This window comes from Heliconius melpomene, chromosome 15 (assembly GCF_056956725.1).
Source record: "Heliconius melpomene rosina isolate 202511_hmr_F chromosome 15, ASM5695672v1, whole genome shotgun sequence".
Classification (NCBI taxonomy): domain Eukaryota; kingdom Metazoa; phylum Arthropoda; class Insecta; order Lepidoptera; family Nymphalidae; genus Heliconius; species Heliconius melpomene.
The window spans coordinates 2,015,524-2,043,488 of NC_140403.1; the positions used below are offsets into that span (position 1 = coordinate 2,015,524).

At 33.9% G+C, this 27,965-nt stretch overlaps 7 protein-coding genes across 9 annotated transcripts; 3 read left to right on the forward strand and 4 right to left on the reverse strand.

The window, feature by feature from the left end:
• Positions 1-333: 333 nt before the first annotated feature.
• Positions 334-2,797, reverse strand: LOC146531253 (ribosome biogenesis regulatory protein homolog). Its single transcript, XM_085198498.1, has 5 exons — positions 2,350-2,797; positions 1,988-2,266; positions 1,440-1,659; positions 957-1,219; positions 334-562 (listed from the first exon to the last, which is right to left on the reverse strand). Exons 1-5 carry the CDS (start codon positions 2,496-2,498, stop codon positions 400-402), a joined length of 1,074 nt encoding a protein of 357 aa, XP_085054624.1. The 5' UTR covers positions 2,499-2,797; the 3' UTR covers positions 334-399.
• A 340-nt stretch (positions 2,798-3,137) lies between these two features.
• Positions 3,138-4,201, forward strand: LOC146531254 (INO80 complex subunit C). The gene is made up of 2 exons (XM_085198504.1): positions 3,138-3,453; positions 3,851-4,201. The coding sequence occupies exons 1-2, from the start codon at positions 3,306-3,308 to the stop codon at positions 4,048-4,050; spliced, it is 348 nt and encodes a 115-aa protein (XP_085054630.1). The 5' UTR covers positions 3,138-3,305; the 3' UTR covers positions 4,051-4,201.
• Positions 4,190-5,565, reverse strand: U3-55K (U3 small nuclear riboprotein factor 55K). The gene has a single exon (XM_085198497.1). It carries the CDS (start codon positions 5,563-5,565, stop codon positions 4,210-4,212), a length of 1,356 nt encoding a protein of 451 aa, XP_085054623.1. The 3' UTR covers positions 4,190-4,209.
• A 1,364-nt stretch (positions 5,566-6,929) lies between these two features.
• Positions 6,930-9,571, reverse strand: SC35 (SR family splicing factor SC35). Of its 3 annotated transcripts, XR_014878803.1 has the most exons (5): positions 9,249-9,571; positions 9,011-9,151; positions 8,627-8,809; positions 8,296-8,359; positions 6,930-7,585 (listed from the first exon to the last, which is right to left on the reverse strand). XR_014878803.1 is itself a non-coding variant. In XM_085198502.1 (4 exons), the coding sequence occupies exons 1-3, from the start codon at positions 9,428-9,430 to the stop codon at positions 8,635-8,637; spliced, it is 459 nt and encodes a 152-aa protein (XP_085054628.1). In that variant the 5' UTR covers positions 9,431-9,571; the 3' UTR covers positions 6,930-8,359; positions 8,627-8,634. The 3 variants fall into 3 exon arrangements, 2 of the variants coding, with proteins under 2 accessions (XP_085054628.1, XP_085054626.1); XM_085198502.1 differs by having other exon boundaries at positions 6,930-8,359; positions 8,627-8,770; XM_085198500.1 differs by having other exon boundaries at positions 6,930-8,359.
• Positions 9,572-9,702: 131 nt separating this feature from the next.
• Positions 9,703-13,305, forward strand: LOC146531257 (protein CFAP276). The gene is made up of 4 exons (XM_085198503.1): positions 9,703-9,835; positions 9,924-10,236; positions 10,625-10,793; positions 11,628-13,305. Exons 2-4 carry the CDS (start codon positions 10,055-10,057, stop codon positions 11,766-11,768), a joined length of 492 nt encoding a protein of 163 aa, XP_085054629.1. The 5' UTR covers positions 9,703-9,835; positions 9,924-10,054; the 3' UTR covers positions 11,769-13,305.
• Positions 12,975-14,959, forward strand: LOC146531258 (uncharacterized). Its single transcript, XM_085198551.1, has 5 exons — positions 12,975-12,996; positions 13,288-14,007; positions 14,095-14,178; positions 14,391-14,518; positions 14,602-14,959. The coding sequence occupies exons 1-5, from the start codon at positions 12,975-12,977 to the stop codon at positions 14,953-14,955; spliced, it is 1,308 nt and encodes a 435-aa protein (XP_085054677.1). The 3' UTR covers positions 14,956-14,959.
• Positions 14,960-15,250: 291 nt separating this feature from the next.
• On the reverse strand, positions 15,251-27,868 carry LOC146531259 (protein shuttle craft-like). The gene is made up of 17 exons (XM_085198496.1): positions 27,708-27,868; positions 26,161-27,602; positions 25,755-25,937; positions 25,081-25,300; positions 24,823-24,986; positions 24,256-24,460; positions 23,621-23,745; positions 22,998-23,125; positions 22,344-22,497; positions 22,010-22,206; positions 21,465-21,589; positions 21,013-21,210; positions 20,723-20,812; positions 20,300-20,498; positions 19,691-19,843; positions 18,953-19,062; positions 15,251-18,221 (listed from the first exon to the last, which is right to left on the reverse strand). Exons 2-17 carry the CDS (start codon positions 27,452-27,454, stop codon positions 18,107-18,109), a joined length of 3,660 nt encoding a protein of 1,219 aa, XP_085054622.1. The 5' UTR covers positions 27,455-27,602; positions 27,708-27,868; the 3' UTR covers positions 15,251-18,106.
• Positions 27,869-27,965: the final 97 nt, after the last annotated feature.

Consider the following 27,965-nt stretch of genomic DNA (forward strand, 5'->3'; position numbering starts at 1 on the left):
ATTACCTTCTCCGTCTTATGTAAACAATGTTCATTATTTTAATTATATAGAATATTCAACAATATTTTTTTTTCACTTATTTTCCCCTGTTGTTTAAATTACAAATGAATTAAATCAAATGTGACATTGAAGCCATAGGTTTTGGTTGTAGGTTTAATTACAAGTAGGGGGAACAAAATATTTTCTTGTCTCCTCACAATACAATGCTCGATTTTAATTTATGCCACCATCTGTTAAATCAGAAAAATTATAGATATATAGGCAAATGTTACAAATTTCGTGATTTTGTGCGAAAACAACAAATATAAAAGGATATTTTAATAAAAGACAAAATCTTATAAAATGACATTTATTGTACACTTATAAGATGCACTTATTCAACACATGTTGTTTATACAACTACCTCCTCTTTCTGCCAGGATTCTTTTTACTTGGATTTCTTTGACCTTTACCTGCTTTAGGCTTCTTATTTGTAAATTTAGTAGGGTTGCCACCTTTAGATTTGCCTTTACCTCCTTTACCTGGTTTACCAGGTTTTAGAGTTTTCTTTTCTTCGGATCTCCTATTCAAAACAAAGGCAAACATTATTATCACTTTCTTTGTGATCAATCAATGATTGGACCATGTTTGTCCATTTTTTCTTGATCTTTCTGGCCGAATTTGCAACACTATATATTGAGCAGCAGAATTTACTACTGGAAACTACTTTTGTTTCATCAGAGTTGGGAATGAAAACAATTCATTTTCCCTGAGTGAGGATTGAACCCACAACCATGGAGTTTACCACATTACTCAATACATTGCAATTTGTAACAAAAGTCTTAAAACAATTTTGAACAGACAAAAAAAATACATTATTAGCATAGAAGAATAATGAATGAAATGAAATTGCAGTTGCATAAATATTATAAATTAAATAAGAAAATAATTTGTTTAACCACACAAAATATACTCACTGCACTTGTTCTTCATTTATATGTTTAGAGACAGCTTTCTCAATATCAATTTTAGGTCTTTTATTTAGAATTCTATCAATCATGTTCAGGTTATTTTCCTTTTCAACTTGAGGGGTTGGTATTGGTGCTTTACGTTTCCTATCTTTGCCTGGTATCAGTTCATGTATACCTTTGCCTCTGGCTTCCTTTTCCTTTGGTAGTTTATCTTGAAATTTGCCGAGTGAAGCTGTTGAAGCTTTTGCTACTGTTGCTGCTGTGGATAGCTGTAGAAAATTGACAATATTTGGTTAAGTAAATAATTATACCAAATGGTAAGGAAATTATTACAACAAAATCTTATTGTAATCCATGACTAAATAATTCTCATATAATTTTATACATAGTTTGGTTTAAAATTTTAGAAATACATAAAATACAAAACTGATAAAAAAAAACATTTTATTTACATTTTAAAAATAATACTATAATTATTAGATCAATTACCTGAGTGGCAGATGCTTTATCCGATGTTACAGGAATACCAACTCTAGGAATCTTTACTTTTCTAGCTCTGGCTATATTCTTCAGCCTTTGTAACTCATTCTTGGCAACTTTCTCAGATTTCTCACCAGCTTTCTTTTCATACATGTCAGTCATGGGGTTTACATGCTGTGGTACTTCTATCAACCAGTCTTTCTCTTTTTCAGCAGCTGCCTTCTTAAATCTAAATTTAGACGATATTTATAATTGTTGGTTCATTAGTGGTTACTACATTGTCGTAATTTGTTTATTTTTCTTCATATATCATATGTACATGTTGTATATGTACTATACATATATAGAAGGGTAGGCAAAGAAAACTTGGTGGTAAAACATTCCATTTGTCGAAACCTGCACAACTGAATGCTTTGTTTTATGTTGTTACCAGACTGAGGAAATGAAAATAAACCAAACTTACAACTGTCATGATTAGTGTCAGAAGCTCCACATCTTTGCTGCAAAAATTTTTTTTTGTAAAAATTACAAAACAGAAGTCTTTTTTTATTTCTTACCCATAAAGAGGAACCCATTTCTGTAGCTGTTCATCCCATTCAAGTTTATCTTTCTTTTTCTTAGTGATACCTTTAGCTTTTGCAAACTCTTGCCATTTAGTTAACGGTTTTGGCTTAGGTACAGGTTTGGATCTAGGTAAAACTGTAGTTGGTTGCGGTAATTTAACTACGATCGCTTCATCAATGCGCTCTGTAGGTAATTCCCATATTTTATTCAGGAGTAATTGTGTATTGTCACGAGCTAAAGATTGTAGATAAATATCTCTTTGACTATCTGATCTAAAAGAAATATTATAAGAAATTTATTATCATTCTCTATAATAATAAAACTATGATAAAAAAAAACGATTAAAGTAACATACTTTAAGGATTTAGGGTCTAAATCATTTGTATCTGCTGCTAGTAGTGTGCCAATATCAAAATCCAAATCTAAATGTTTCTCGACAGTAATAGGTTTATATTTCTCTGCTTTCTTCTGCTCCTTTTCTAAAATCTCATTTACAATATCCATCTTAAATTTTTTGAGGTAATTTAAACCTTTTTAACCTCACTCACTGACGGTTCACGTTTTTATTTTGAAGTTATGAGCACGTGCGGTTTAGTTTACCACGTATTAATAAGTTGATACTATATGTATAGTAGATTTTCATTACTTAATGAAAAGGCACAATAATTAAGGTATCTATTAATGTTTTAATTATAACTTATAAAAGTAAAGATTCATTAAAAATAATAAATCGACAAATAAAAATGAGCTTTTACGCTCATTTCAACTTGCTGTCAATGTCAACCACAGAACACATTTACTCATCAGATGTCAAGAAATTATGAAACATAATTATAGTAGTGATGTCAAGTCAATTTTTTTTGTTAAATGTAATAAAAAAATACTAGAAAATATTTCTCAGCTCAGTCCTTTAGAATGTAAGGAACGTTATCTTAAGTACAATCAAAGAAATGAAGAATATTTTTAATTGATTGTTTTGTATATATTTGTAACTTTGTAAAATAAATGATTGTGCTTAAAAATATAAATAAAGAGGAAATGTTTTTGATATATCGTATATAAGTCTGTTTGTCTCTATATTATATTAGTCTAAATTCTCCGATTCATTTATATTTTTTACTCTGGTAAGTACTAAGTAGTCAAATGTCAGTTTGATGTTTGATTTGTGTATTTTTTGTTTGTGTATTACTTTTTAGATGTTTCAGATTTATTTGATTCTTTAATTTGAAAAATTTAAATTACTAATGAACTATTAAATCAACATAAAATAGGTTTATATTTGATCAAAAAATTCTTAAAGGAGTTGTAAGCATGAGTGGGGAAAATGAAAAAAGCCATTGTTTTAAAGTTGAAAATAAATTTTTAGTTAAAAGTGGATGTAAAAAACGCATGTGGAGATCACTTAAACAAATATTGACAACTGAGAGAACTTTACCATGGCCAAATGACGCAGTGCTGTGTAAGTAGCACTTTGAGATATATTTTAATACCTTAAAGTTAAATACTTTTACACATAAAAAAAAAAAGGAAATATTTAAAAAAGTATCAATATTTGCACGTACCGAGATTTGAATCTGCGCTTCTCCAACCGTTTAAATATTAGGAAGAATTTTAACAAACTTCAATATGTTACGTCATACAGACTTAGTCGCCTATAGGCTGGGACAGTTTAAAAAAAAATGTAAGGTTGAATCCTACTACATTCAATCTTTTTTATTTTCCACTATAAATTTGATCATATATTTATAACAAACAGAATTAAAATAACAAAATAAATTTTATATCATCATTTTCTCTTTGAAAATTAAGAATAATTTGAATTAAATCAGTTGAATAATTTCATATATTTTTTCCAGATTTTTCAATAAATGCACCTCCAACATTTAAACCAACCAAAAAATATTCAGATATTTCTGGTTTGCCTGCCCCTTATGTGGATCGACACTCTAAACTGTATTATAATAATTCTGAAGAATTTGCAACTGTCAGAAGTTTACCTATGGACATTACTGCTGGATATCTTCAATTACGAGGAGCAACTACTATTGTAGGATAATCTAGAAACTATGTGTTGTACATTTGTGAGAGTCTTTTAGCCAGTTAATAATTTTATTTTAATTTTTTTAAAATACTTAAATATATTTATTTATTTTTGTACAAAAATAATTAGATATTTAATTGAGGCAATAAAACTGTTTTATATATAATACATTATTTATTTTTTTCTCATGACAGATAGATTAACAACTACAAGGCCATTTTTAGCACTGTTTTCTTTAAACCATCTTCCAGCTTTGTGCTCCTGCCCTATAGCTGCATATAATTGACTACCATCATTAGTAAACTGTATACAATTAACAAAACCACTTATTTCTATACTGAATAAAGGCACAATCTTTTTATAAGAGTCACTGACTTTCCATAATCTTATATTATTATCATTGGAACCAGAAGCAAAGAGATCAGAATTCAGAAGTGTTGCAAGACTAGTTATCCAACGAGGGACTTCATTGTATGAACCATGAGCTTCATTTATTGTACATAAAGGCTTTTTCTTTAAAACACTCCATAAACAGATGGAGCCACTGTCACTACCAGAAACAAAATGCTCCTCATCTAAAAGCTTGACAACATCAAGACTGCCCTCAGGTCCATTAAAAATTAATTGGGATTCTTCTACTATTTTCCAAATTCTAACTGTAGTATCTCGACCACCTGATGTGATGGCTCTTTCCCTTGTTAAAGCATCAATTGAAGTGATTGGTGATTGATGGCCAAATAAAGTCTCAACATATGCCATTTCACCTAGTGACCATATTTTAACAGATCTGTCTTTACTAGCAGAATATAAATCATGGGTATTTTTTCTAAACACCAGACCTATAACTGTGTCTTTATGGCCTTTAAAGGTATGTATATGTTTTAAAGTATGAGTGTCCCATATTTGTATGTTAGGAGACATGTCTGATGTCGCTAAATATTTGGAATCTGTAGACACTGCTACCGAAGTAACACTTTTGGTAATATATTTTGAATGTGTTTTGTAAGTTAAACATGCTAGTTTTCTTTTCTCTCTGATACCCCATTTTATTATAGAACCCGTTTTACATCCTGTAAACGCAAATTCACCATCATTTGTTATGCAAACACAAGTCAAAGGAAGACGATGTTCTTTTGCGCGTATTAGTTTTACGTCACTTTCCTTTGGTGCTACATAGTTATCGGCAACTTCTATTCTTAATTTGCCCTTTTGTTCTAAATAATCTTTCTGTAGTCTCTTTTCTACAGCATCGTCTAATTCTTTAAGCTCTGCACGTTTCGCTTCTTCTTTTTCTATTTCTTCCAGATATTTTTTTGCTAATCGTAATTTTTTTTGTTCCGCTGTCTCATTATCACTCTCAGATTCTTCAGCATCAGAGAACTTTTTGATATCTAAGTCACTACCGGACGATTCTTCACCATTTTCGAGGTTAGGAGCGTTTTGTTTCTTTGCTTTCTTCGTGACAATTTGGTCACCTTTCCTCTTATGTACTTGTCTTGATTTACCTTTTAAGAAGAAAGAAGTCGACATTTTTATTAGTTTTATTTATATCTTATAAATTCTTCTTCACTTTCAAATGTAAAGTTTTGGTTAACGACATACACACGTTGAACTGGCAGTTGACGTTTGACAGCCTGTTGCCTCTAACGACAGTCCAACGTCGTTGTTGCTACTCTTTACGTCTTCCAATTAAAGTATAGCAACTATAAAGCCTTATAAAATAAACCTTCTAAACGTGATTTAAATCTAGCAATTTTGAAATTATTAACAAAAAAACTGTGTTTCTTTTTTCGTAATCAAAATCTATATTTAGTAGGATTATATTGTTACTTTTAGTGCACTAAATTAGGTTACCAAATATAAGGCGTTTTAGTATTAATCTATACAAATTATTCTGAATCTTTAGATATAAATAATTATTGGTTAATACGTGGTGCAGCAGCGTTGAGGTATATAAAGCGGAATTTTTTGCCGAATGAATCCCTCTTTTTAAGTAAAAAAGTAAGATTTTTTCGGCAAAAAAGTTTTCACTTTTTTATTAGTTTATATTAGTACATTATTAGGGCCAGTTTCACCACTGGCTGATAAAGTCCAGGACATCAGTATCTACCAGACAGGACATCAGTATCTATAATTTAGGTTTCACAAGTCTTGAATTACAATATCTAGTAGATACACACGTTTTATGGATATAATCATATATATTTTAAGTGTAGTAGGTGTGCATTTAAAATGTAAAAAAAGATTTGTTAAAAATGTTAGTTAGGAGGTATTGGTACTTCGCCGTCAATATGCATTTCATTTTTACACACTTGTTTGTAAAATATGTAACAAATCGTATGAATCGTTACCCACTACTATCGTTCATTAATGAGAAAATTATTCTTGGAAATATAATAAAGTTATTTTGTATTTTCATCCTCCGTCTGTAAGATACCATTAATTATTAAATTACTATTTGAAAGCTTATTCGTAACCGTAGGTTCAATTTTAGTGTTATTCCACACTTAGGATCGTATTCGCAATTGCTCTAATGAAAACGGCATCTCACGATTGATCTGATTTAAGAGCTGTTTATAAATACGATCCGTAGGAAAAAAAAAGTATAAAAACATAGTTGAATGTGGGTTTGAACTAGTGGCGTAGCGAGCTTAACCCGCGCTCGGGGCATGATACCCCCCCCACTAGTTTGAATCCGCGCCTCTACGATTTATGATGTAATTTACCCTACTTAGTGTTTAAATGTGTATTTCAAATATGATAAATTTTTTAAAAATACAATTTCAATTCTAAAATAAATGAAAAATAAATCAATGATATTGAAAATAAATGAATCTAATAATTTTATTTACATATGTATCAACTATTAAGCGGAGCGAAAGAAAAAACACATCTTCATTTTCATTTTATTAAAAGAAATTAAACCTCAAACGAGTTCCAGGTGTCGCAGCTTCTTCTCTCTTGACACATGTAATATTTAGGGAAAAGGTTCGTTACGCAAAGTACACTAACTAAAATGTTTCTAATAATAATAATGTAAGTTTATAGCGTAAGGAGCCTCTTCGCTAAAAAGGGGGGGCTAAAAAACTTTTACCAACTTTAGAAGAAAGAGAAATATGTACGCTTTAATAGGCGCAGGAAGGGGGGGATCTCCCGCACAGTTAGAGCAACCTAGATGCAACCGCGTATCTGCAAATCACAGCAATCAGCACAGGAAACTGCCACAGCAAACAGGCCAGCGAGCAGCACCGGCCTGCCAAACAAATTCATGTGTTAAATCCTCTATGCAATGTTTGTCTACGTGATTTTATATTTTCTTTTAAAGAACTTAATGTCATTGACCTGTTAAATTATTTTATGAGTGACATCTAATAATTTAAGTAACAAAAAAACTTCGGGGCCTATATATTGCGTGTTTTTTGTCATTTGTCAATAAAAATAAAAGTTTACTCATAACTTATGATCAGCAACAACAGCAATTCAGCAGTTGTCAGCAAACCGCATTACCCCCCTCCCCGCTACCGCCTCGCACCCGAGCACTCCACACGCCCTGAGCATACCAACAGTCAAATTAATGTTACATCAATCACAAAACTATAAACTTTTGAAAATCACATACTTAGGTATGTAAATAAACATAGTTTGCATTAACTTTCAATATGTTATTCATAAACAATAATAATTGCAAAATATAATTTGTTCTGATAGTCCTATCTTATTGTACTTAATTAGAAAAACAACTATTAAATCCGAATCAAAAACATAGACATGACTTCAGTTATTTACCATGCCTTGTATGTGGTGGTCGTAAAATGCCCAATTTAACCCAATTTGGTGTACATGATCTTCCAATTTTTTTTAGTTTAACCTGAAATTACATCTAATGACCGTCGGCCACATCTAGGTATAATTAATTAAATACTAAAAAATACAATTTCATAAATCTCATCTTGATTCAAGCTATTAACAAAATACATTTAATAGTAATGACACAATACTGACATAGGTTAGCAAAATCAGAGTGCCAAAGTGTACACATTAAAGTTATTTCTTAAACCCATACTAAGTGGAAAAAATTGTTAACCAAATCAAAATGTAAATTATTGCTCATACACTATGTAGTACATGAAAACAGAGAAATATTAAAATACAATCATTAATACAATAAATGAAACTTAAAACTATTTTTTTTGTTGCATGTTTGCCGCTATGTCAATCATAGTTAGGTCTATAGTTCTTAATTTAGGAGTGGGCTAGTACCTGGCCGAGGCTGCAAGTTCCGAGACATGGAGCACAGCACTTCAGCTTTCAGTGGTACCTTTGCCTGTGACAAAAAACAACACAAGTTACTATTATTGCATATTTTTAATATCTTCACAGTTGCAACTGTTGCATGCAGAATATTTCATTATTATTATAGCATTATTATTATTTATAGCATTTCATCATTTGGTTTGTCATTGTCCACTCATTATTTAAGATATTGCATGTTGGGTGATGGAAGGAAGTGATGGTGATCTAAGGAAGAGAGAAAATGATTGATGATCTAGTCTTTACCAGTATAGTAAGCAATAACAATTACAAACCATACCCAGGATTTCAATGTCTTGAGCGCGAACGGCTGCGGCTGCGGCTACGGGAGCGGCCGCGCGAGCTCTTCGAGTCAGAGTGAGACCTGGACCTGGAGCGGGAGCGGGAGCGGCTTCTGGAGTACGAACGCTTCCGTGAACGAGACCTGGATCGACGACGTGAACGAGACCGTGAACGCGAGTGGCTAAAAAAATACCATCATAACACTAGTTTTAATAATGTACGTCAAGTTTAATGGTAATTATAGCTCACTCTTCTCTCCTTCTGTGAAATTCTCGTTAACTTAAAACAAATTTTTCTTCAATTCATTTATCGAATGATATAAATAAAATAGAGATAATAGTATTTATTATATTTTTTTTAATATAACCAATGCATGGCTTACCTGCGGCGGCGATCATATCGACTTCTGTATGGTGACGATGGACGGCCATATCGTGCCATTTGTACACGAAGCTCCCTTCCATCCAACATGCGGCCGTCGAGAGAATCTAAAGCCTCTTCAGCATCTCGTCTATCATAAAATCTAAAACCGACAAAGCCATTATGGCGGCATAACCTATGGAAAAATGCCCGTAAAATACTAAGGCAATATTTAAGGTATAATATGATGAAGTATATACCTGACAAAAGCGAATCCTCTGCTTTCCCGTGTATATCTGTCTCTTGGGATATATATATCACCAACATCTCCACACCTTTCGAAAACACGACGTAAATCTTCTGGCGTAGTACGGTATGTTAAATTGTCCACTTTTAGCGAAACCATGCCGTCAATCCGCGGCGGTGGTCTTCCGTAACTCATTTTGGTAAGTAAATTTGATCAAATTGATTAAATTAATAAAGAAATCCACAATAAAACTAACACGATCACAAATCAAAATGGCGTCACGCTGAATTTGCACCGACGCTATATGAACGCAATGCACTTGTAGAATGAAAGAATGAGAATGAAAATATCCAATGACAAAGCATCAGAAATTTGTAGAGGAATTTGTAACCGGATATGTGAACGACTGATTTTTCTAATGTTGGTACTTAGTGTGTTACAGATTACAAATATCGGGACACGAAAATACGATAAGGTAAAATATAGTACGATATGAAAAGTAAATTGCGGTGCCGTGTATTACATAGTTTTTTTTTGAGCAAACATTAAAGCAAATTTTCTAATTAAATTAAAAACATTTTTAGTTTAAACACCATTCTGGTAATACAAAAATATTTATCATAAAATTAAACATAGATAGGTTCTGTAAATAAAATTAATTTATTATATAATTTATCATTTATTTCAGACTATAAACACAAAAAAGCTGTCGTTGCCTTGGCAACCGAATATATTTAAGTGGTCATAGTGTAATTAATACATTTAAACTTAATGTAGCTTTAAAAATTCAAATTAATTCAGTAAGTTTAAAACCATAAAATGAGCGGGATTAAACAAGTTAGGAATAAAAAACTCTTACCAGATCTGCACAAAGAAGGCGAATTGCTCAAAGAAATTGTCCTTACGACAAAAGAAAAACACGGTGTGCCAGCAGGATCGAGACTATTCTCCCACCATACTTTAGCTAGCGTCAGGAAATTAAGTTTTTTTCATCCTTTCTTGTAAGTTTTATATTATAATAATTGTAATTAAGTAATTTGTTAATAGACGTCTATGTCTATTAACAAATTATAATAATTTTGTTCGTTTTAGAGGTAGACGAAAATCAAAATATTAGTTATAAATTTTAAAATTACGGAATTTCTGAAAAAAATCACAGCTCAAACATATTACTTCGTAAGAACATTAGTGTTAAGGCACTCTGTTCGCTATTTTCGAGATATTGCGTACTTACGTACGTCACACTAATCTTCCTACTAGAGTGATGAAATGAAAATATTGTGGCCGTGGCAACTGAACCCAAAACCGTCACGTTTACAGTCAGACTTTTATATTTATATATTAAAAAAAAAAATAAATAAGGTAATCTATAACTGTTATTGTTTTCAGTTTGCCGGACGACAGTCTCGATTTTATTTTAGCAGCGACATACAACCATTCGACCGAGCGTTTTGCCGACAAAGAAGATCTCTATCTCCAGCCGGAAACTATCGGATGTAGCACTTGGCGCCGTCTCAGGAATACAAACGACAAGCTGCCCCCTACTGCTATAAAAAGGGTAAAATTTGTTTAAAATTTACTATTTTTTTAATTCGGCTTCTGTACGGTTCACGTACAGATTTTTATATAGCTGACGACGCGACCTGGTTTTGGACGCATTAGAACAAAATATATTTAAATTAATAGTCGTATAATGAACATCGCAGTTGACGGGCGGCTCTCACCGCGGATTGGCATCCAACTTAAACTTTGTAACTTAAGTAATAAACGATTTACTCGCTAATCCTGTGGTTTATATCTCAACTCAACTCTACTACGAACCATACAGCTTCCATGAAAGTATTTCGATCATTGCTAATTTTTTTTTTTCAGCATTGTACGCAGAGGAAGATCTTAAAACTTAAGACATTCCGTTCCCCACTTTCCGCCACTTTTCGTGAATTCTGGAGGCATTGCATGTTGAGTGGCGGAATTTGACCCCGCGTTTTGCCTCAATACCAGAGCGAAAAAATGAAAATATTAAATATTTAATTTTCTCGAGTTGGAATTGAACTCCACAACTTGTTGCGTTTACAGTCACACGGTTGTGATACTGCGCCACAACTGGCCTCAATTTATTGCTAAATAATGCTAATATCAGCATATATCACAAAGACCAATTGTATAAAATAATTCGTGCCAATCTTGTTTTTTTATTTTTGGGACAATTTTTTTTAGAAGGTATTTTTGGGTGGCAAAGGCCCACCCTTCCCCACTCTTCCTAGGCCCAAGCTTATTGTACAATTAGGAGCTTGGCCAAAAATTGTGTTATGATTGACGAATAGGCATACTTACCATTAATATGTTCCAATGTTTTTAAAATACTTATTTTGAGTAATTTTTGTTTTATTAGGGACACCCAATGAAACTTGGCGGCATAACGGAGAGGAAGTCACCGTTCAGCGTGAAGCTAATGAACTCTGGAGTACACTCGTCCCAAACAAATCCTGGCTACAGCAGGCAGCCGGCCGGTGGCGCCATTTTTTTCTATTAAGATTCTTAAATTTTTCATATTATTTGGAATTAAAATTTGTTCTTGTAAATATGATTCGCTTGTTTGATTAGGTACAATTTTGTTGGGAAAATTTTAAAATAGGTTTTTTATAGTATGTGTGTATTATATACGTGTAAAATGTTTTTTTTTAATTTCTTTTTACAACGAGTATATTTAGGTACCTACAACATATATAATAAAAAAAACCATTTATCTATTCTTTTCTTTTCTTTACGATTACTGGAAAATAAAAAAAAGCAGTGAAATCTGCGCGTTTACCAAAGAGTTGTAAATTAGGTTGATTAAATTTTGCATTGATAGTAGATCCCATGGTAATGAAGTTATCTATATATAGCCCAAAGGATTAACACGCTGAAGTGGCAATGGGCTGGTCACATTTGCCGCAGAACCGATGACCGTTAGAGTAAGCGCGTTCTAGAGTGGAGACCACGCTTCGGCTTCTCGGCTCGGACTTCCTCTAGTTAGATGGGGTGACGATATTCGCAAAGTGGCTGGCAACTGCTGAATGGGAAGAGCTCGAGGTCAGTGGCGTGCCATTGGAGGTCATCAGGACTCATAGTCCATATCTGGACATATCCAGCAATGGCTAGGGACAGGCTGATGATGATGATGATGATATGATAATTCTATTGGGACTGATTTATTTACTCTCTATCACATTTGCCGTCTGCATGGGTGGCAGAAATCAACGCCGCGCTTTATTTTACTATAGCAAGGAAATGTCGATAGCTTTTATCTGGGAATGAAAACTGAACTTAGGCCATCCGTGTTTACAGTCCCTGTCCTATTATAATTACAAGATATACAGGCTGAAAAAAGTATAAAGCTCACTGTAGCTGAGCTGTATACTAGTAATGGTCATACAAAGAATATTATAATGGCGCTGCTCGAAGTTCCCAGAAATTTTGTTATAGCGATTTTGTTTTTAATTGAATCTAATTTAAAAAGTTCTTAAAATTCCATTCGTCTCTTTGAATATGTAAATTGTTAATGTAATTAAAATTTTACACACAAAAAATTGGCAAGAAATAATATTTTCTTAGATGAAAGAAAAAAAAAGATGTCACGTCAATTTGTCACAAAAAGAATATTTCTTCGTAAGTCTAAAATTCGCCATAAAATTTTGTAAATGGGTCTTTTTTAAAATTGTTTAAATATATAATTTTAGTTTTTTTTCAATTTTGAATGGATTATTCGGATTCTCTTGGTAAATTATCTATATTATGTTAATTATTTTATGACTTGTGAAATAATTTTAATGTTAAATATAGTACAACCAACAAGTCGTGGCCGCTCTGAAGTAAAATTTTGCGCTTTGTGCACCCGGGAAGAAAATAAAGAAACTCTAAACACTCCGTTCTTTCCGATTGGCTAGGAGGGATAAAGCGTGAAGAAAAAACTATAAAATCAAATCTGCGCAGCCCTCTCCAGCTAACTTCAGTCCGAACTCGATTTGTTGAACGTACTGTACATTTTTTATCTTATATATTTTTTTAAGATTCGTTACATACAAAATGTAATCGAGTGAGATCATGGTACTTGTACGAACAGTATAAAGCTTTAGAGAAAAATCAATTAGATGCTGCGAATAGATTAAAAAATAGAACATATCAAGAGAGGATTTTGAAACAAGAGTTGTATGAACGGAGAGCGCGACGCAGCCTTTGCGACCAATTTGACGAAATACGGAGTGACACTGCATTAGAAAACATTTACAATATACGGAGAATTGCGTCCCTAAGTTGTGTCAGTGATGACGACTTCTTCGAGAGCTTCAATGAGCTCCACGAAGAATATGAACTAGATCCAGAACACGGCTACACGTACGATTCGAACACTAGCAAGAACTGTGAATTCAACCATTGTATGGAAAATAATAATTCTCATTTAACTAATTTCGCGGGTGATGTACCAAATGATTTATACTCAACCGATGTTAAAGAAAAATTAGACTTTGCCAACAAGAATGTTCCCGAAAATATGAATTTCCAGTTGAATCCGGTTAAAGAAAATATCGAACATCTGGAGAAACGTGCAAAATTAGATGGTTCTGAAAAAGTAACAGATTCAGAAAGTTTTTACGAATTTTGTAATTGTAATAGTAAAGTATTGTCTAGCGATCTCAAGGATAAACTGGGTGGGTCCACTGAAAATTGTGTATTATTCGTGTGGTCTAAATTGGTTGCCTTTGCGTATAATATTATACAATTAAATCACGGTAAGCTTAGAATAGGCTAAGTATAAGAAATATATATATTTTGTTTTAGTTAGCATTTTATATTTATTACATTTTTTTTGGTTTCAGATAACTGCTATTACGACTGCAGTTCTCAGTTTCTCATTGGAATATTGATGTGTGACGCTTTACGCCGAGGCATTAGTAGTATGTGTAAGTATTTTTTTATAATACATTCATATATAAAATATCACATTTTGAAATAAAAGCTATATTTTAAAAATTGAAATTTATAAATATGTAGGTGTCATTTAAATTAAAAGAAAAATTATTTGAAACTATAATGTCAAATTAAAATAATTAGTAATATAAGAGAAAGTAGTTCAAGTTGAATATTTTCTCCAACAATGAAAACTTAATTTTAGGTTATATTTTGCAGCCGTATGTCTCCCCAATTAAGTATGCTGTTAGCGATACATATATTCTAATGGAAAATAAAGAAGATAAAAGTAGAAAAAATAATACATATTTAAAAACTACCAATGGCACGAAGGTAACATTTTATTCCGCCCTAAATTTGAAAATACATATTGTAATGCCTTGTAAATAATTGTATTTTTTTTTATTATGTTACAGATAAACAAATGCAAAAGAAACAAATCTCCAAAAAAATTATATCCATTGGGCAGGAAATATCATTCAGAGATCAAATGGCAGAATCGGTCTAAGCATTCGTCTGATAATTATTATCCAAGTAAAATTAAATACCATGGGGCTAGCGAACCCTGGTGTAGTACAAATAAACTTTGCGAAAAAGAAAGAAGCTGTAAACTATATAATGAATGGCCGGATACTTTCGTTAAATGCGGTATTTTTGATGAAAATAAATGTCAGCGTCGTTGTGTGAAACGTGTTGTGGACCCCATCTTGCAAATGGCTCGATATATCGATAGCATATTGCAAGATATTGATGAAATTAAAAATTTATAAGTTATGCCTTTTATTTGTTCACGTACCCTGTTATTATTAAGTTAAACAATCTTAAATTGTATATTCTATTGTAATGTCTCACATAAATGTTATGTTTTTGTCCATTCTTATGTATTATAAGTCATAAAATAAGTTGTATAATAAGTCCAAATCAATTACTTCAAAATATACTGGTGTACCCTTCCGCTACTTTAGCTTTTTCACGATATCAAAATAAAATTTAAATTACAAACAACTAAGCGATACTTAAAAACATTGAATTCTACTTTTACTTTTAAGAAAAATAAAACGCCACTTAACAAATATGTAACACTTTATTACATACTGTTCCACATATCTTAATAGGTGTTGCCATTACAAAGTTATTACAATATTTTTCAAATTATTATACTCTTTCTTACTCATAATACATCTGAAAGGTATACGTAACTGTAAAATCGACCAAGGCTATTGTTTTATAGAACACATGAGATTTTGTATTATGGCTATGATAGTTGAGCTAATATATAAAATTTACAATATACTTAGATATTTCGGTTTTAAGTAACATATATAAAGTGTTTAATATTTAACCAAATCCAAAAAAATATGAAAATACCAAAAGTACGAAATATTTTAATAGTGCTAATTTTCTTATATTAAATATTATGTACCTACCACTTTTCTATATATATATAAAATGATTAATATTTATTAAATGATATATACTTTTATTATATGTATAAGAAAATGAATTTTACATTTTTAAATGTGAGTTATTAAAAAAAATACATTTAAAAATATAAAAATAAACACTCTTCCGAGGGCGGACAAGGGTACAAGCCATCGGTGGCTAGGGCACCAGAGTGAGGAACCTCCTCACAATACGTACCGTCTCAAGTAAAACTGCTTTCTGCATCCGGTTCTTGATCCAACAGCTAAGCGATAGCCTATCGGCACAATGATAGTCGCATTGACATCCCACATGGAGGTAATCTCATGCGCTAGGTCTAAATATTTAGTTTTTCTAATTCAGCCTTCACGAGATTGTCATCATGTGGGATAGTAATGTCAACAATCACTGCGCGGCGAGCCACTTGGTCTACTAGTACTATTTCAGGTAACAATATAGTCATGGCAACAATATACCTCTCAGTAATAATAGACAGATCCCAGTAGAGCAAAGCACAGCTATTTTTAAGAACAGATATGGGATTGTACGGCACTGTAGTACTGTAGTAAGGCACCTCCAATTCTACAAGGCCATATTGAAGAGCAAAGTTGCTGGTGTATTATCTTGGCCACTTTATTGTGTCTATGCAAATACTCACCATTAGCAAGATGAGAACAGCCAGAGACAATATGTCTGAGGGACTCCCCAGTTCGATGACACCCCCGGCAGATGTCGATAGTGCCATCGTTCATAATATGTCTTTGGTAGTTCCGTGTCTTGATAACTTCGTACATAATTGCACAGACAAAACTTGTTTCCCCGAAAAGATCCCCGAACTGTAACCAAGATAATGAAGAAGCAGTTCCACGCCCGGGAAAAATAAAAATATATATAAAAAAATAAATATTACTATCCATTATAGCATATTTATTATTTATTTGTGCTGAACACATAGTTTTATTTTAAATAGGTAATAATAGACATTCAAATCAATATCAGCTCAATAATAAGCTATCCAATAAAATATTAATTAAAAAACATTTCTAAAAACCTTTTTAGACTTGTGGTTTCCTTTCGTTTGATACCCACATTAGGTAGGTTGTGCAAACATTTGTAATCCGCCATTTTGATAAGGCGGCCATTTTGTATTAATAACAATATTGAATGTAATAACATCGTCATAAAAACTGAAGTCGTAATCCAAATTTCAAGGTTCCACATACACTAACACACATAATAACACAGCAATTCAAATAAAAGCTATACAAAAAGCATATAACCTGTATATTTCCATAAGTGTAGTTTTCAAATATTATTATTAAAGTGATTTCGATTAAACATCAATATAGCCTATACCATAAATCTATGTGTATTTTTATTATATTATGAATAACAATATATAAAAATTGACACTACACACCAACGAGAGATCTCGTAATATGATATAATGTATATGTAATGCAGAGCAGTTATAATAGAACTTTATTTTAGTTTCACGTTGTATCCCGCATACAGCAGGATAGGCAGAGGGCATATACAGAGTGTTAAGACACTGTTTACCACGCACGCTCACTTTGTGTGTTAAGTGGTGAAACTCCGCGCCGCGGTTTATTTTGTTACCAGAAAGAGGAAATTAATAATTTATTCCCCCGAGTGGAAATCGAACTTAAAACCGCACACACGCACACATCGCCCGCAATGCATCACAGTCAGACACTGTGTCGCTACGAAACAGCTTTCAGATTTAATTTTTCTTCTATAAATAAAATCTGAATTAGATATTAATTTATTTCTAAATAAGCTAAGCTATAAATGAAGCTTTATAAAGTGGTGTAGCTGAGTTGCTAATGATAGGCATATAAAAAAGTTCTATTACATTTTTGCATATCACATTTTCATCATATTATCGAGATCACTCATAGGACTAATATAAAATTGACACAGATGAGTGCAAACTGATAATAGATAGTAGTAGTAGTGTAGTAGTTATTATTTTTTTGTCAAAACACATGTCAATACTACATTAAGTTGACATTATTTATGTTTATAGTTGATAACTAATTTATTTCAAGACAAACTTTCCACGTTACTGTTATTAAAAAACTTAATTTCTTCAAATACGCCAAACGTTACGGTCTCTACATACCTTTTTCGCCTCGTCCACTGTCATCAACCTCTTTATACATTCCCTCCAGGGGGTCCTCATGTTTTTTACATAACCTTCCTCCAGTATCTTTGATACTATGTTTTCGAAGGTCAATTGAGGTCCTCTCTTCTTCAAAGTCAAATCAAATTTAAAGAAGAATCTTTCAGAGAAAGTATAAACATTTTAACTTAGCGGGTCTCGAACGCGCGCTTCTTGTAAACAATTCAATAAGCCATACGTTCTTATCCAACTGTGTCCAAAATTTTATGTAAGAACTTATTAATGTAATTAGAATTTCAGTAGGGAAATTACATGCACTCATCTGGTCATAAATTGAGCTAATCTTTCAATAATTAGTTTTCTGGCGGATTATCGAAATAGTCGATCTTGGGCTCCTGCTTCGCTGCGGCTTGACTGCGGGCCGCCCACGCGTTGTTGGACGTTAGTGTCGCCCAACCTCCAGACGATCTAGGAATTGAATAAAATATAATTTTAAGTTATCTATACTTGTAACAAAATCGTAAGAGGGTCGGTGTCTGTACTTGGAAGATATAACATTTTTTTTTACTGGAACCTTTATAAAAGTAATAGAATCCAAAACAATGATTTTTAAAATTGACTGTCGATTTATCGAGGAAGGTTATAGGATACATTATAGTCATTGACATGACTTCTACACACCCGTTGTACTGTACTTATTGTAGTTAGTGTGACTGCAACGCGACGGTTGTGGGTTCGATCTCCACTCGAGGAAGTGAAATATCTACATTTATATTTCCATTTTATCGCTCTGGTGTCAGGGCAAAGCTCGGCGTTGAGTTCTGCCACTTAACATACAATGACTCCAGAATTCGGCAGAAAGTGGGGAACAGAGTGTTTTAACAGTAGGTTCTCTCTACCTACCCTGCAGTGTGCGGGATACAGCGTGAAGCTAAAAAAAAAATGTATATAGTATGTAAAGTATTAAATCTGTCTATGTTAAATTAAAGGTTTAATTTTTTTATGAAGAATTAGTAATCACACACTTTTATAACACATTGTAAAAAATATCTTGTAATATTCAATATTGATATCTTTATCTATTTTACATTCTATTCCACCATATTCTAGATAATATAAAATCACCCCACAAAACCATATTTCTCTGACAAACACAATTATAATATAATTTAAAAATATAAATAATGCTAAATCCATACTTAGTAGCAGCGCTCGCGGAAGGCGGAGCACGCAGTACGGGCCCCGGTACGCGACGCTTGCCCGCTTCACGCGCTAACACTTCTAACACGCTCATTGCTGGTAACCATGACTGTGAATGAAAATAATATTTTAAAATACATTTTGAATGGTGCGAAATAATAAGGGGAGAGAATAGTATTTTTTTTTTTTTTTTTATTTATTTATTTATAACAAAGTACATTAAAATTAATTATTCTTCGCGGTCATAAGCCCGATTTGGCTTGTGTGACCACTGCACATTCCTAAGTACATTAAGTTATAGAAAACATAAAAACATTATATTGTATGACTGTAGGCGCAACGGTTGTGGGTTCGATTCCTACACAATTTTATTTCCTCGCTGTAATAACAAGAAAAAGTGCGGCGTCGAGTTCCAACACTCAACACGCAATATCTTGAAAATTGAGCGATAAGTAGGTAACAAAGTGTCTTAACAGGTTCCTATGCGGCATACAGCGTGTAGTTAATAAAAAAATACATCAAAAAATTATAAAAGCCCCCCCACACACCCTTATAATATTTTTTTATGGAAACGACAAAGCAGTTGACAATACTGATCACGATGTTGGTAAGTGATTTGTGGACAGTGGTCCACAAACAAAGACAAACAGACAGACTGACAACAAAATGATCTTATAAGGTATATATTTTTTCCTTAAAAGGTACGGAGCCGTAAACAACATATAAGCAAAATCTACCTTCTCCTTATCAGCCGTAGCTACAACATTCCTATTAGGCTCCGCGTCGTACGCCACACTTTCACAGCCAAAGTGTTCACAGAGCTCGTGAATGAACTGCCTTTTCTGACGGTTCATTGAGGGAAAAGAGTGCGCACGCGTCTTTTGTTTTGACTGAAATGTATTTTTTTTATTAATACTAGTTGTACATTACAATATATTGAATAAACATAATCATATGTACACATATTAAAAACAAAATTAACAAAAAAAAAGGATGAATTATTCTATTTTGTAGTATAAGTTAATAAAACGTTTTTTTTTGTGGGAGTGATGCACAGTTGAGGAATTGAATAATTTTTATTTCATCGAGTGGGTATACACCATACTTTCATAACCAAAGTGTTCACAGAGCTCATGAATAAACTGTATTAACAAAGTGCACACGCATTTTTTGTTTCTACTGAAATGTAATTCATGAATCTGTTACTTCTATACTTAGTAACCTAACCTAACTAAAAGGTAATATTACAAAGCTTACCTTAGTTTAACTGACTTTATTTGCTTGAAAATGTTCGAATTACAATTCTAATTTATCATAATAAAATAATACTTAACATCCCTTCATACCTTCTTAGCAAGCTGCACTAGGTCAGTTAATCGATCATGTACGAGTTGTGCAAACGCCGGATCCCTTACTGCGGTTGCCCGGACATGTTCGCTGTAGCGTGGCGCTAACTTAGCGGATACGTCCGGGTTACGTATTTGTAGAGCCAGCGCTAAACGCCGCGAGCGAGCTTCGACTAGACATTCCTCGTCACATTCTAGCCTGGAATTGTTGCAAAAGTTGTTTCATTTGGAATAGAGCATTTTAATGCTAAATATATAAAATTATATATTTCTTTTGTTGTAGATATGAACAAAAATTAAAAAAAAAAAAAAACTATTAAAAGACAACACCTTATATCCCGCATAAAATATAGGTAGAGGGAACCTAGGAAAGTATTCCTTTCTCATAACATAAGTACTATCTAGGTTTACAAACTATCTTACGTTTTTAACATGTTCCCTGGGCGTTGCGGATCTGATAAGTCCACGGTCCCACCTTCTTGCATTTTCGATGCAGCTAGGGTGCTCATCATTCTAAAAAATAAAATATATAAAGGATAAGTAATTGCAACCATAGTTTGGAAACGCTTCATAAATGAAATATTTTATTTTAAGCTTTTTAGCATCTCCCTTGTAATTTTGTAAAAAAAAAAGATCACAGGTCGCGGCGCTGGGGCACGTAGTGGGCACGGTGTGCGCGGGGCAGTGTGACATGGGGCAAGGATAGTACTCACTTGGCATAGTCCCTCGCGTTGTCACAACACGCCCTCTCCGCGGTGCGTCTCGCGCAGGGGCAGGTGGCGCGAACGGGGCGGCGGCAGGGCGCGGCGCTGGGGCACGTGGTGGGCGCGGTGTGCGCGGAACCGGTGTGACATGGGGCGGCGCATGGATGACCGCATGATGGACGTTTCTCGGTACAGGGTTGGGTACATCTGGCGATAAGCGATAACCATGGTAGAATAATGTTTTTAAATGATATTTAGACATCATTTGTAGACATCGCGGGTAATTTCGTTTTGTTCTAGATTTTACCTGTGGCTTCAACTGCATGTTAGAATTAACTGAGTTTTGTAAGGCTAAGTGTTCGAGGTAACCAAGGTATATTGGTCACAGGTACAGTGGGTTTTAACCAATTTGACATAAAAGCTCAGTCACAGCAATAAAATAAAAAATAAATCCTACTCACTTTCCAGTATCACAAGGTCCCGTGTGACATTTTTTAATACAGGTATGCTTCCCGCAAGGCAGTGGCTTTCCACAAGGTAGACCGCATGAAAACTGCTCTTGAGAACATGGTATTGTTTTACGTTCCTGTCAAAACAAACAATATATTAACAACTTAAACCTGAAAATTTTAAATATAGTTTAGTGGTAAAAAATTTAAACTGAATAATAATTAAATAAAGGTTATATTTAGTTTTTTTTTTCATCACCCTATTGCCGGCCACTGTTGAACGTAGGCCTCCCTCATCAATCGGCCAACTATCCTAGACTAGGGCAAGTCATCATATTTAGTATAAAATACTTAAAATTATAAAAAAATCCAAATTAGATTTTGATTAATACATTAATAAATTTGTCGTAACGCAGTGGAGCAGGGTTTTCAAGTAAATTTGATTTTGTGTTCAACTCTCAACTCAGGAAATGAATTACTATTATTTCCTCATTTTGGTAAGACAAAGCATGATGTTGAGCTCCTCTACTCAATGCCACATTCTTCCTAGACCGTACCTCGTGGTCACCGTAGCACCGCTTGGTGGTCAGCACGACGCACGGCGGGCAGTCACCGGAGTGGCACGCGTGGTGTGGAGGGTGGTTGCACGTTCGGCGGCGGCGGCAGGGGGCGCTGCAGGGAGGGGGTTTGGTACCACAGCGTACTGGTGGCAGGATGACCTCTGCACCGCATTCACAACGGAGTTCTTCGAAACCTGGAGTTGATATCGGAGTAATTGAGTTTAAAATTTATAATAAAAAATGTAATAAAGTGTTTTCAGGTCAAGAGAACTACAAATTTGTTTTCCTTTATAAATCTGTGTAATAGGAACAAAAAAATTGGTCTACTCACTGACTCTGGGACATGGTGCACAATGCCCAGTATGGCAGAACTCCTCGCATCTATGCAGTTGGCAGGATAACGTGCGACCGCACACAACTGTGCAGCGGTGAGACGTTGCCGCACAGCACGCTGTACGACAGCGGTGACGGCCGCATGATAACTTCTGTTATATATATATAAAAATAAATAAAATAAAATAAAAACATCTAAAAAACCATCATAAATAATTTAAAAATGGTATGCTATTCCAGGCAACCAAATTGTAATTCATTCACTGAATAATAAATCAATTATATTATATAATAGAGTAAAAAAACTACTAATAATAATTAACTAAAATTAAATAACATTAAATTTGCGATTGTAAACAGAACAGATTTTGGGTTCAATTCCTGCTCCGTAGAGTGAAATATTTAATATTTTCAGTTACCCGCTCTGGGAACGCGCGGCAATGAGTTCTACTCCTCAACAAGCAATGCCTCTAGAATTCGGAACCAAGTAAGGAAAGGAAGTGCCTTAATTGGAATGGAGAACCGGAGATGGAATGGAGAAACCGGGGAACCTAGTATTGTTTCAATACTAGATTCCCCGGTTTCTTCTGCCTACCCTGCTATGTGCGAGATACTGTGTGAAGCTAAAAGTATATAACTAAAACTTCCATACCTTATTACATTTCCTCTGGCACAACACATTATTATACATTTCTGGTAGATCAGCGCAAGGCACCTCTCGACTGGAGTGTCCACAGCGACACTGTAGTAGCGTTCTGTCGGGACACACACGACACGCACCTGGTAACAAGATCATTTTTTATTATGTAAATGCCGTCATGGTGCATGTTACAATGGCACAGCGCTTTAAGCGTGACGGTTGTGGGTTCGATTCCTAATTGGTTCATTTATGTGCTTAATTTTCTTTTCCCCAATCTGTTAACAAGGCAAAGCAGGGCATTAAGCACTGTCACTCAACATGCAATGCCTCAAGATTTCAATGGACAGTGGAGAACGGAAGTATATTAATAAGAATGGAGTTCAACACTAGGTGCCCAGATTCCCTTTGCCTTCTTCTTCTTCTTCTCAATGTGCCTCTCCAACTAGTGAAGGTTGGCAGTCAACTTTGCATACTTAGTTCTGTCCCCTAGCCAAATGAATCAAATCTACGGCAGTTTTAATTCCCGTCCATTTCTTGATGTTCCTTAGCCATGACTTCCTTCCTGTCCTACCCTGCTATGTGTATTACAATGTGAACCAGAAAAAATAAAATAAATTACACAATATTTTTCTTACCATCATGACAGCTTTCCTTACAAAAATGTTTGTCTCCCGGAGGACCGCAGGGCAAAGGTTTGGTGCAAATGTTACCACACAGCGGTATCGGGTCTGTGCATGACTTACGTTGATCCTTATGAATTCTGACAAAAAACAGTTAATTCTTTTAGTTTAAATTTCATAAAGGTATCTGTAATAAATATTGAGAAAATAAACTTCAACATTACAATTTATCTCCCTCCTCCCTTACTATAAGGGTTAGAAATAAAAAACATGGCACATCGCTATTTCAGACAAAAAGTAATACAAAAACAGTAAAAAAATCATCAGAAGCCAGTGTAGATCTCTTATGCTTATCCAGCTACACAGATTGCCCAACTTTGCTATTCAACCTACAATATTTCGCATTTCGATCAGAAAGCAGAGAACAAATCTTGGACACTACCTTCTTACTACCTACGCCAATATTATAAAAAAAAACAACATGTGTTCGCCTAGGGGGCGCTGTAAAAGTATTTTTCCCCGGGCGCGAGTTAAGCTCGCTACGCCACTGCAACCACCCACCTACTCCCACAACACGGACAAGTCCACACTATCTTCGTTCTCTAACGAAATATTTAATAAAAAAAAGAAAAGAAAAAACAAACACCCACCTAGTACCACCACAGGGACAACTCCTCACGTTGTCAGGTCTCAACGGGCACGGGGCGCACGGGGGCGCGTGGCACGCAGTGCGGCACACGTGCGCGCCGCACGCTAGCACGCGCCCGCACTCCGCGCTGCACGACCACGTGAGAGCGTGGCCTGTGAGTAAGGAGCAGGGCACGGAACGGGTGCTGGCTGCCAGGCAGTGGCATACTGGAACATATAGGGACTTTTAAATTAGATGTAAACAACTTTTTATAACATATACATTACATAGGGTTAAACAGTATCCTATTTTTAAGACTCCACTCTATGTTTGTCTTTCCGTCCCTCACCAGGCTGTATCTTATAAACTATAATAGTTAGACATTAGAAATTATCACACATGATGTATTTCTGTAAAAAATCAACAAAAATAATCGTTAGGTCAATCACATATAACAAATGTTTAACAATACTGTGAGTCAGAAACGATTTTTCTATTTTAAAATATATCTATACATTTGTCATTCATAAATTTTTCTTTTCTCTTACTCTCATATTTTCCTTAATAATTAAACATAAAACCAAATTACCTTGAGTAACAGTCTCTCCACAAGCATCACAGGGGCCTTCATGACAGTCCTTATTACAGGAATGTACACCGCATTCAAGTTTCTTACGGCACTCCCTTCCACACACTTGTGGTAACTTGCTGCTGCAGAGCACTGAGCGGGTTTCAGCACCGCAACCGCATTGCCTGTTTTATTTTGAAAGAAAAATAAAAATCCACCCGTAAGATATATTATTATAAATGTTTCTATTAGTTTATTACAATAAAAAATAAATTTTACTTGCTAACGGTGGCCTGGCAAGGTGGACAAGGGCCTGGGTGACAAAGCATTGTACATGGGTGGGGACAGTTCCTGGGTCTCTTGCAAGATTTGCCACAAGTGTGGGCGCCGCTGGAGCCCCTCTGGTACTCTGGGTTGCGGACCATCCCACACATGCATCTGTACTCTGTTGGTATTGTTTGGTTTGTATTTTGACAGGCAGGACAGCGCCATTTGCTTTCTGTGGAGTAATTGTTTATTTTTTTCTGTTAGCGATGTATTTAAAAATTAGTAAAATTTTCTTTCTTTAAATATTTTTTTATAATATTGATTAAATTTTTTTATAAAGTTAATAGATTAATTCAAATAATTAAAAAACACAGCTTCATGCTATTGCCTTTTTTTTGAGTGTAGGGCCTAGTATTAATACACTCCATTATTCATTTTACACCAAACTTTATGTATAGTAATAGTGTAAATTTTTTGTTTGTTTTGTTTTTATTAGAGTGAAGGAACAAAAATAAATATATTCTTTCTCTTGTTTTAACCTAACACGGTCCACGACAGATTCTCAATTCCCTGATTTTTAAATTAATTTTATTTATCTCAAGTATACAGCAAGATAGATCAAAAGAATTTTTTGATGATTATTATTAAATAACAAAATTTTACACAAATAAACATTTCACACTCACCAACCATACTACTCATAGCCCATTTTCTAGTACAACTTAAGTGAAACACATGATAACAGTTGCCACAGTACCACACTGGGTCTATCTGCTTCACTCTCTCACAGCATACTAGACATTCTAGAGTCCCTTTGTCCAATTGTTCACTGAGACGCTCACGCTGTGTCATATCTGTATTCGCTGAAGCTGTGGAAGCAATATTATTTTAATATGTAAATAATTTTCCCTTATAATAAGTACTTAAGGCTAAGTATCAAAGAAGAAGTCCTTCAACCAAATCTACTTGAGTGTTTTTTCCTTACGACTATAAGATTATGAAATAACACATTTATTATTATACAACTTTTATTAAATATTTAAGAAAATTTTAGAAATATTACATAATAATACTTTTATGAAAAAAAATTACCTGACACCATAGACGATTTATGTCTTCCTTTCATAGGACTATTAGGAACATTATCTCTATTCCTTTCTTCTCTATATTTCAAATACGAATTAGCGTATTGTTCGTCTTCAACATAGCTATCCACAGTTCTAACTCGCTGACTTCCGGCCCATTTGCGACCCTTTCCATGATTTTCCCTCCCATTTCTTACGTCTTGACTTTCTTTAGGCATAGAGCTATTATAAAAAGTACGCCCTACATCAGACTCTTTATTTTTAGCCTTAGAATGTTTAGATTGGCCCCCTTCAAAGTTATTAGTCTCTTGGACATAGTTTGGTTCATCCTGATAGCCTGTAGCTTCTTGATTGTATGTGTTTGAGTCATTATTACGATATCTGTGGTTACTATTATGCTCTGGATGATCATGGTTTCTATGGATTGCATCATGATTGTTTTCGACAGAACGGTTTTTGGATTTACGGTTACGCACACGGTGTGATTCATTGGGACGGTTTGTAGAGTCTTTGTTGTGCTTAGAGTTAGAATTATAACTAACTGATTCATTATGGCTATTAGGATATTCTTGATTACAATTCTTAGATTCAAATTTTGATTCTCTATTTCTGCTATTTGAATCTTGAGGTCTAGATTTTTGAAATGAATTGTTTTCTACAAAAGATGAAGTGCTACCTTGATGAGAACTTTTGGGCCTCTCTCTCCAATTTGTTGAACTGGATGGCTTAGAATAATTACTAGATGATTCACTTAATGTAGTACTTGATGAATTTGATTCCTGTACTGTTTCTTTATTAGGGCTACTATCAGGTTTGTCTTGAGAGTTTTTAGGAACAAATTCAGTTGCTGTTGGTGTTAATTTTGATTTAAAAACTACTTCACTAGTATAATTACTTTCGTTTGAGTTCACTAGGTTAACATTATATTGATTTTGTGTACTAGGTTGGTAGGACTCTTCATTATTAGGAAAATTGGCAGTGTTTGATGCATACATATATTCTGATTGCGAACTCTGAGCTGCAGCTCCATTATGATAACTAGGTACATTGTTAAATTGAGTATTGGGATAATTTTGATATTGTATATTATTGTAATTAGCATGATTCGATTGAGGAGCATTTGATATATGCATTTGAGATAAAAATTCATCAAAGCTAACATACTGACTGTTGTGGTCATATTGCCTATTAGGATTAGGATAGTAGGTTTGGTTTGCATATTGATTATTATATTCACCATTCCAATTATTAGGAGGTTGATATTGATTATTGTAGTTATATGAGTTGTTCCACTGAGACATAGTGATAATAGAAACTTAATAAATATTATGAAACATATAATGTATGGATCTGATATGGCAGACAAGTAGTTTACGTTCTCTGTATATTTTAGATGGTATTTGGCCTTAGGCCGAGACCTGAGGCCTCACTGTACTGCTGCTTGGTCCTCTGAAATGATTATAAAACGAAATACGTTATTAAAGATCACAATTTAAAATTAAGTTTATGACATGTGGCACAACACATAGTAATCCCGCTAAAAGCACTACTTACCAACTGTGAATTTTATTAGCACTAAATATTAGATAAATGACAATAAATAAACCTAAAATAAACTAAAATAATTTAGCAACTCAAAAATATAATGAAATTACTGGGACTATGTGTCAAGATGATACGGGTTCTATTGAATGAGGACTTGAGGAGGGAGAAGTCAACGTTGACAATTCTTGACATTAGGCTACATACAAATGGTTTGCACTATCAACATTTTATGTATTTATTATTATTATTAGATATTGTAGGCTATAT

What these genes read in the sequence shown, in the direction of transcription:
- LOC146531253 (XM_085198498.1), bottom strand. Translation starts at nt 2,498, where the DNA reads ATGGATATTGTAAATGAGATTTTAGAAAAGGAGCAGAAGAAAGCAGAG. An exon ending in TTAGACCCTAAATCCTTAAA is followed by an intron (nt 2,267 to 2,349) that starts GTATGTTACTTT and finishes TATTTCTTTTAG; the next exon opens with ATCAGATAGTCAAAGAGATA. An exon ending in ATAAATGAAGAACAAGTGCA is followed by an intron (nt 563 to 956) that starts GTGAGTATATTT and finishes TGTTTTGAATAG; the next exon opens with GAGATCCGAAGAAAAGAAAA.
- LOC146531254 (XM_085198504.1), top strand. Translation starts at nt 3,306, where the DNA reads ATGAGTGGGGAAAATGAAAAAAGCCATTGTTTTAAAGTTGAAAATAAA. An exon ending in GCCAAATGACGCAGTGCTGT is followed by an intron (nt 3,454 to 3,850) that starts GTAAGTAGCACT and finishes TATTTTTTCCAG; the next exon opens with ATTTTTCAATAAATGCACCT.
- U3-55K (XM_085198497.1), bottom strand. Translation starts at nt 5,565, where the DNA reads ATGTCGACTTCTTTCTTCTTAAAAGGTAAATCAAGACAAGTACATAAG.
- SC35 (XM_085198500.1), bottom strand. Translation starts at nt 9,430, where the DNA reads ATGAGTTACGGAAGACCACCGCCGCGGATTGACGGCATGGTTTCGCTA. An exon ending in AGAGGATTCGCTTTTGTCAG is followed by an intron (nt 9,152 to 9,248) that starts GTATATACTTCA and finishes TGTCGGTTTTAG; the next exon opens with ATTTTATGATAGACGAGATG. An exon ending in CGATATGATCGCCGCCGCAG is followed by an intron (nt 8,810 to 9,010) that starts GTAAGCCATGCA and finishes GTATTTTTTTAG; the next exon opens with CCACTCGCGTTCACGGTCTC.
- LOC146531257 (XM_085198503.1), top strand. Translation starts at nt 10,055, where the DNA reads ATGAGCGGGATTAAACAAGTTAGGAATAAAAAACTCTTACCAGATCTG. An exon ending in AGTTTTTTTCATCCTTTCTT is followed by an intron (nt 10,237 to 10,624) that starts GTAAGTTTTATA and finishes TATTGTTTTCAG; the next exon opens with TTTGCCGGACGACAGTCTCG. An exon ending in CCCCTACTGCTATAAAAAGG is followed by an intron (nt 10,794 to 11,627) that starts GTAAAATTTGTT and finishes TTGTTTTATTAG; the next exon opens with GGACACCCAATGAAACTTGG.
- LOC146531258 (XM_085198551.1), top strand. Translation starts at nt 12,975, where the DNA reads ATGGATTATTCGGATTCTCTTG. An exon ending in GGATTATTCGGATTCTCTTG is followed by an intron (nt 12,997 to 13,287) that starts GTAAATTATCTA and finishes TATTTTTTTAAG; the next exon opens with ATTCGTTACATACAAAATGT. An exon ending in TATTATACAATTAAATCACG is followed by an intron (nt 14,008 to 14,094) that starts GTAAGCTTAGAA and finishes TTTTGGTTTCAG; the next exon opens with ATAACTGCTATTACGACTGC.
- LOC146531259 (XM_085198496.1), bottom strand. Translation starts at nt 27,454, where the DNA reads ATGTCTCAGTGGAACAACTCATATAACTACAATAATCAATATCAACCT. An exon ending in TAAGGAAAGCTGTCATGATG is followed by an intron (nt 23,126 to 23,620) that starts GTAAGAAAAATA and finishes TCTTGTTACCAG; the next exon opens with GTGCGTGTCGTGTGTGTCCC. An exon ending in GCCAGAGGAAATGTAATAAG is followed by an intron (nt 22,498 to 22,997) that starts GTATGGAAGTTT and finishes TATATATAACAG; the next exon opens with AAGTTATCATGCGGCCGTCA.